Source organism: Abramis brama (assembly GCF_963993115.1).
Source record: "Abramis brama genome assembly, chromosome: 11".
Lineage (NCBI taxonomy): Eukaryota > Metazoa > Chordata > Actinopteri > Cypriniformes > Leuciscidae > Abramis > Abramis brama.
This window is the reverse complement of record NC_139973.1, coordinates 18,369,290-18,378,054: the sequence shown is the minus strand read 5'-3', so window position 1 is coordinate 18,378,054 and position 8,765 is coordinate 18,369,290. Positions and strand designations below refer to the sequence as shown.

General features: G+C 35.9%; 1 protein-coding gene across 1 annotated transcript in view; it reads left to right on the top strand.

Annotated features, from left to right (window-relative positions):
• The first annotated feature begins 290 nt into the window (after positions 1-290).
• Positions 291-8,765, top strand: part of rab6ba (RAB6B, member RAS oncogene family a) — an 89,664-nt gene continuing 81,189 nt past the window's right edge. Inside the window, exon 1 of the mRNA XM_084128205.1 lies at positions 291-517. Within this exon, the coding sequence (XP_083984331.1) occupies positions 448-517 (70 nt within the window). The 5' untranslated portion in view covers positions 291-447. The remainder of the gene's footprint in view (positions 518-8,765) is intronic.

Below are 8,765 nucleotides of genomic sequence, written 5' to 3'. Positions count from 1 at the left end.
TGACTTAATATCTCATAAATTCAACTATTTATCTCATAATTACAACTTTTTACGTCAACTGAGAATTACTGATCACACAAGCAGGCTTTAGATTGCCAGCTCTGGCATCATCACCCAATCAAAAACAAATCAAGCAGTGTCAAAGTATGTCAGTATTTTTAACATAAATCTATGTATAATCAAAATGCGCTATAAAGGAAAGGGGGATACAGCATGACGTCATGTTATGTGGGTTGATACAGCATGACGTCGTGTGTGTGTGTGCGCGAGTGAGAGAGAGGTGGGGCCGCGCATGCGCAGCAGCAATTAAGCCTGACAGGCTGACAGCCGATTCAGTGCAGCATTCCAGTTTCCAAACGCACAGGAGCTCCGCTTTCTCCATCGCGCTGCCCCATCCAGACATTTACACCGGTGGGAACACGCTGTTAAAAAAACAAGCCCTCAAACATGTCTGTAGGAAATGACTTTGGAAACCCTTTAAGGAAATTCAAACTCGTCTTTCTTGGGGAGCAAAGCGGTGAGTGTCATATTGGAATTTTCTAGGGAACTTTCAATAATACGCTTTATTACTGATTATTTACAGGGGTCTGTATAGACTTCAACATCATGATATTGATGATGAAATTGTATTAATAGCCTAGCCTACATCAATTCATAAGCCACTGGATCTAGTGTGGCATGTTATTTTGATCTGTTATGGGATTTACATTTAATTTGATTAAAGTTTAATATTCCGAGAAATAATCACTTTGATGATCCTTTCTGTGCTTTTTGTATTTATTTCCTTCAGATATGTATTGCTAAATTGGCAAATAGGTCACTTATTAAGATTTAAGTATCAATTCAACTGATTATCAAGTTTAAAGACTTAAAGCTGTTTAATTCATTTTAATAAGGCTATAATATTGCTTTAATGCTTTTTTATATAGAAAATATAATATATTTATATAAATAGCTGGATTTCTTGAATTTAATCCAGTGATGGGCTATGTCTACTGCAGTCACATATCTAAAGTCTAGTGTTTTTATTATTATAATTATTATTATTTTTTTAAATGTGCAATCAGGATAGTATAAAAGTTTCATAAAGGCCCATCTGGATGCATTTGCAGATTTCAGTGTTGTGTAAAATGTAGCTGGTGTACTTAGAGAACAGAATGAATAATATAAATAAATAAATAAATAATCTGGATGTTGAGACACACCCAGTGTGTGCCATTGAGAGAACTTATGTAGCTGCAGCCTGCCGACACTGCTTGGTATTGTTTCTCTATGATGACAGTGATGGTTATAGCTCAGTCCTTTACCCATTGATATGGATGGATGAGTCTCACCAAATGTGAGTAGGTAAGTTAATGTTTAGCAGGACAACTCCGCTTTATTTCCCCTGGCATTCTGCCCCCTGTCGTCATTAAACCTCCTACCAGATGAATTAAGCTTCCAGAATATCTTAGCTGTCCTCAGATCTGTGGGACTTAAGTCTGAGATTGTGCTGCGGAGAGTATGATTCACACTGTGAGAGTAAACAATGGATGCTGCCATGGTACAGAGGCACTGCTTCTCTCCAGGGACTCTGATCCTAGTTTTATTTTGTTGTCTCTATCTGAAGCCTTTCAGAGATGTTGTGAAGCAGCAAAAAGACCCTCCTCACTGCTTATTGTGGATTTCTCTGGGGGTTGTTGATCCATGCAGAATATGTGCTTGTACATCATATGTACATCAGCTTGTGGATCTTTTCTCCAGTCATTACTTCCATAAACTCTCAAGTTCAACTTGTTAGGCTGCTGCAGGAGAGATTTGCTTCCTGCAAAAAAAAAATCCACAGGTTTTTATTGTATTATAATTTCATTAAAATCAGAGAGAAGTGAGAGGCCTTATATAGTACCGGTCAAAAGTTTGAAAGAAGTCTCTTATGCTCATCAAGCCTGCATTTATTTGATCAAACATACAGAAAAAACAGTTACATTATGAAATTATTACAAATATTAATATTACAATTTAAAATAATGTTTTTCTAATTTAATATACCTTAAAATATAAGTTATTTATGTGATGCAAAGCTGAATTTTCAGCATAATTACTCACACGATCCTTCAGAAATCATTCTAATTTGCTGATTTGATACTCAGTTATTATCAATGTTGGACACAGTTGTGCTGCTTAATATTTTTTTGGAACCTGTGATATTTTTCAGGATTCATTGATGAAGAATTTTATTTACATTTTTTTCAGTTTAACACATCCTTGCTGAATAAAAGTATTCATTTCTTTCAAAAAAAAGAAAGAAAGAAAAAATAGCTTAATTACTGAGAATTACCACTTATTTACTTTAAAATTCATCTTTGCATCACATAAATAAATTACATTTTTAAGTAAAATAAAATGGAATCTCATTATTTTAAACTGTAATAATATTTCACAAGATTTCAGTTTTTTCCCTGTATTTTGGATTTAATAAATGCAGGCTTGATGAGAATACGAGTCTTCTTGCAAAAACATTAAAAATAGAAAAAAAAAAGAAAAAAAAAATCCAATTGTTTGACCACCAGTATATGTGTTCTTTTTTAATATATTTTAAAATGAAATGTAGTCCTATGATGGAAAAGCTGAATTTTCAGCATCATTACTCACATGATCCTTCAGAAATCATTCTAATATGCTGATTTGGTGCTTTGATGAATAGAAAGTTTAAAAGAACAGTATTTATTTGAAATAGAAATCTTTTGTAACAATATAAATGGCTTTACTGTCATATTTGATCAGTGTCATGGCTTTTGAAATGGTAATGTATTATTTATTTTCTTTTTAAATGGTCTAATTCAATGAAGAAAATCTTTTGTAGATTCAGAAGAGTTGTAGATTCACTGGCAAAAGCTCTATCAAACCTTTAGTCTGTCAATCATGACATGCTTAAGCACGGTGCTTTTTGAAACAGGTGATGTGCTGGCTTATTTTCAGAGCCATCCAGTTATTGAAAGCCTGCAAGACAGCTGCAATTACTGCAGAAAGGCTTTAATGTGCAGCCTGTGACTTAAGGAAGAGATAAGCTGAGAGGATTCGTATTGACCAGCACAGACAGAGAAGTGTTTGCTATCCAGTATCACTGATAAGCACAGTAAACTACAGTCACAGTGCACCACTTGTTGTATCAGTCCAAATCAGCCATGTTGCACTGGTTAATAAATTATTATTATTATCAAATTATTGCAGTCTCTGATTACAACCTCTGCCGGTAAACACATTGTCAATATGCATGTTGTTGATGTTGAGGATGAACAGCAATGTTTCATTCCACGTGTTCTTTCTCTCTGCCTCTTATTTCCTTTAGAGACACTTAATGCAACCATTTGTAGAGCAATTTGAGACATGGTATTGATTTTTCTCTTCAACTCTTCTTTATGGCTCTTTTTGCCCTTTCTATGTACATCAGCACACATTTGAACAAAGATAAGAAAAGTCCTCATTAGAATGCTAATGCATAATTGAAACATACACCAAACATTAACTCTTTCCCTGCCAATTACGAGTTTTTATGGCTTTCTGTGTTATCACTGTTATAAGGTAGGGGAGCTATTACGCATCTCCTGAGCAGAAACGAGCGATCTCATACTGTATGTAAGCAGATGCATATGAAAAATGTTGCGATTATCATTAATAAATAGGATAAAAATGAAAATGGCCTAATGTTACTGAATGAAATGTCGACCCTGGACGAGCTATAGGACTGTGAAGTCCGCTCTGAATCCGATCTGAATGAAGTCTTTGACAAATACGTGATTCTCTCTGCTTTAAATGTTGCTTTTTTTATGAAACTTAGCCACATTCAAGTGTTGATTAAAAAAAGTTGTTTTTTGGCCATACAATGAAAAAAAAAATCCATATAATGAAAGTCAAGGGGTCCAAAACAGCATTAGACCCTGATGCTATTTTTGACCCCATTGACTTTTTATTATATGGATTTTTGACTTTCCCATTGACTTTCATTATATGGTTAAAAAAAAAAAAATTATATATATATATTATTCTTCAAAATGTAATGAAAATGTGATGATTAAACTCATTCTTATTTCATTCCTTCCGTTTCAAATCTGTATGGGGTTCTATTTTACTGTGGAACAAAAAATTCACATAGATCTTTTCCATTCAATGACATTTCATTGTTAGCATGAGAGGTCAACATCGAAAAAGGAACCATACAAGTAGTCCATATTACTTGTGCAATATATTCCAAGTCTTCTGATAACTTTGGGTCAGGAACAAAGCATACATTTAAGCACTATTCACTGATATTCTTCACCTCCACTGCAGCTTTTGAATCCAATGTGGCTCCTTAGATTCAAAACTAGAACATATTTGCATATCACTGTGTGGTAGACCAATTCCTCTGGGTCTGATCCCAGTGCACACAAACATTGCGCGTTGAATGCTGTTGAATGCACAGTTCACCTTTCTGTCAAATGTGTGCAAACATATACATTGCTTTGAATGTTAAGTCTAATGTGTTCAGGCTCAAGACTGCCAAAGTCAGCATAGTTCTTAATAATCCCACACATTGCAAATGCATAGTAATTACCAGCAATCAGTGCTTGAAATATAGCAAACACAAGTATCTGCATTTTAAGAGGCCAGTTTGCACGGACAGCATTTTGTTAAGCAGGTGTGGGCGATTACCTGATTGAGATATTAAATATGAAGGGGAATTCAAATTTGGAGAGTGGATAGATGCAATATGGAAACGGAGATAGTGGAGAAGTATAGGGACTGCATGCGAATGAAGATAATCCAAAGTGTGGAAAGGAGAACGCTGGCGCTCTTATACCTCATTTAAATGTCTCCAGATTGGGGCAGGCTTTGCGAGAAGAAGCTGTCCAAGGTGCTGAATACCCCCCAAACCCCCTCCCCCTCCATCCTAACCCCCTCCCCAGGACACATGATGCTGGTCTGACTTTAGGTTCCTGGCTGGGGTTCGTAGAAAAAGTAGGGATCTGAAACACGTTTCCAATCAGTATAAGGAAGATAGTGGAGCGTTATCATGCTGCAGCACACACCACACCACTTCTGGAACCTTTCATGTCTCATTTCTTAATGTCCTTCGCCCTGGTTCCAGACATATTTAAGCTGGGCAAATGCAGCTAGTTTGACTGGCTCCATGTTGGCTCTGTTTCCTCACTTGCAGCACATTGAATGTAATTGCAGTCGTGAATCCTGGGTGATCAGAGGCCATAATTTATTAATGGCAAGGACTGGGCTGAGGGAAGCTGGAAAGGCAGAGAAAAAAAGCCTAGTGACTAGTCACCATGTTCCAGCCCACAGAGCTCTGATACAGCCGTCTGCTGGAGAAGTGTCATGTGGGAGCTCTGTATTGTGTTGGTGGCGTTAAGAATCCCAGTGGTGCTTGTTGTCTTCACACACTGGAGTCTGGAAGACTTTACTATCCATTGAGTCGGTCTGAAACAGCAAGAACGCAATCTGATGTGTCTGCTTCTGTGATTAATTTGTGTGTTCAATAATTTACTTAAAGTTGGTTTAAATAAAAGCAGGGTAGTCAAAAACACTTTGATTAGTCAAAAACAATGGATATTGTTACAAGCTGTTAAAAGAATGTATTAGGGCTGTGAAAAGATTAATCGCGATTAATCGCATCCAAAATAAAAGTTTGTGTCTACATGATATATGTGTGTGTACTGTGTATAATTATTTTGTATATATAAATACACACTTGCATGTATATATTTAAGAAATATTTGTTATTTATATATAAAATATTTAAATTTATATATAATATAAATTATATATAAATATATACAGTATATACATGCAAATATTTCTTAAATATATACATGCATATGTGTGTGTATTTATATATACAAAATAATTATACACAGTACACACACATATATCATGTAGACACAAACTTTTATTTTGGATGCGATTAATCGCGATTAATCTTTTCACAGCCCTAAAATATATATATTGTCTTTCAAAAGATTGGGGTTGGTAAGATTCCAAGTCTCTTGCGTTATTCAAGACTGCATTTATTTGTTCAAAAATACAGTAAAACAGTAATATTGTGAAACTATTTGATCATTTTTTATTTTAATATATTTTAAAAATGTATTTAAGATGGCAAAGCTCACTGTAATATGCTGATTTGGTGCTCAAGAATCAATTATTATGATTATCAATGTTGAAAACAGTTGTGCTGTTTAATATTTTTGTGGAAGCTGAAAAGTAAACATTTTCAGCATTCTTTGTTGAAAAGAAAGTTTAAATAAATAGCATTTATTTGAATTAGATTTTTTAGTAAGTCTTTACTGTCACTTTTCATCGAATTACTGCATCCTTGCTGAATAAAAGTATTAAAATCTTTTTAAAAATCGTACTGACCCCAAACTTTTGAATGATATTACTTGGCACATAAACAAATAATACAGAGAGGTTAAAGTATTAAAGTATTGAATCAGTGCAGAGTGAATATGTCTATTTCCCACTGTTTTTCTGGCGAAAATCAGCATATTTGGCTAAATACCTTTTGGGTATTGAATTAAGCCGGCGATTGTGATTTTGTAATTTGGCGGTCTGTGAAGTCTGTGCACATCGAGGAAGCAATCTCCTGCCAACTTCCTGTCTCAGACTAATGAAACAGGCTATTGTGAGAGCGTCTCACACCGATTACTCTCATTTACTCATGGTTACCCAACCAGAAGGCAGCCTGCAGTTTGATATCCCAGATGTCTCATCCATCCAAAATATCAGCTGTTTGTCTTACCTATGATTGGTTTGAATCATTAATCAACACTCAATGAAGTTGATAAGCTTGAGCTGAATAAAGTACATAATGCTAAAATGTTACCCAGATAAATTTGCTGACTCACTGAGCCAATAACACAGGCTTGGATCAGCTCATAGTCACCCTCAGAGAGCGAGCGAATGCGTCAATCAGCATGTCTCCAGGCAACAGCGTTCAGAGAAAATGAAACCAGTTACTGCTGTACACTCACACAGCAGGTCAGGGTCAGCGCTTACTGCGAGAAGTCTTAATTTATTCTGCCTGTTGATTCACTGTGACGTTCGCTCGAGATAATATAATTGCAGAGAATTCAACCTTGTCACTTGATTGTACCTGTTCTTCGTTTGTGATGAAGGCATCATATAATCCAAATCAGCGTATTCTTTGTTTGTCTGTGCTCGTTTAACACCTTTCAAACTAATGAATTTACTTGTAAGGTGCATGTAACCAGTTGTTTATAGCACAGACCCTTAGATTAAAGCAACACGCCGACTTTTTGGGACTTTAGCTTGTCAACCGTATCCCCCAGAGTTAGATAAGTCCATACATACCCTTTTCATCTCCGTGCGTGCCGTAACTCTGTCTGACCCACCCACCGCTAGCCTAGCTTAGCACAAAGACTGGAGGTAAATGGCTCCAGCTAGCATACTGCTCCCAATAAGTGACAAAATAACGCCAACATTTTTCTATTTACATGTTGTGATATGTATAGTCACAGCGTGTACAAATAACAAAGTCACATGAGACACAGCCGTCTTCTAACCGTATACATACTGGGAACTATATTCTCAGAAGGCGAAGCACTGCTACTTGGGCGGAATTATTCATCCAAACCATCTAGCTTTGATTTGATCCAAGAGAAGCATATGCAAGAATGTGATCAAACGCCGTATGCAGTGTGTCAGGACCACCATGAATGTAGATTAGCAAACTTTTCAAAATGATATCACTTACAACCTTCCATATTCTCACTGAACTTTGATCCTTTTTGGTTTGATTTCCTCATATCTTTAGAATTTTTTGCATCTTCTCAACCCCATGCAAATGGAAAGCTCTCTCATTTTAAATCAGCCCTTGGTGATGGGTGAGCTGTATCAGTACCAGCCTCTCTCTCCTCTCTCTCTCACACACACACACACACACACACACACACACACACACACACAGCACTCTCTTTAATGTTCATAGATGCCCTCTTGCATCTTAATGAGATTCACAAGCAAGTTTTCTTTGTCTCCTCTGCTCTCTTTCAGTCTCTCTCTGTTACTCATTGTTTCCTCTGTCTTTCCTTCGCTCTTACTTTCCCTCGATTCTTTTCTCTCTACCCCCATCCCGGCTCATTTTCTTATTTTATACTAAAAAAAAACTTTGCCTCCAGAAGTCTTCCTTTTTGTCTGACTCATTTTTTATGTCTGTCTAGGATCAATATGGCTTTCATTTGGTGCCTGTGAGACACTTGTATTCAACTTAATCTGATACTGCATTATAAACATACATAGCAGGCTTGTGTTCATTTTGTAGTATAATAGCATACAATCAATGAGCGGTCATCAATCGGTCATCCTCCGATTGAATCTGCATGGTTTACATGGTTTTATGTTGTCAAATCTATAATGAAAACTTTCCAGCTGAAATTAGTCGGTGTAAAATATCTTTAAACATCAATGGCAAATGCTAACTTTTTTATTATAATAAAGTAGGATAATATTGCTTTTATTGTTGATTTGATTACACAGAGTTTTGAGTTATTTGAACTAATTTGAACAGATTTTTTTAACATCAATATTTTTGCAGCAATAGCAAAGAGCCATTAATGCAGCACAGAAAAAGAGAGGAAAACCAAATGTTTTTTTCTTTTCACCTCGTAAAACAAATAATCTTAAATGGAATGCATCAAAATCTATTTCACGGAACTGTACCCTCCCATGTTTTTATCCTTGATAAGGTCAGCTTGACCTCTAACACATTTCTTTGC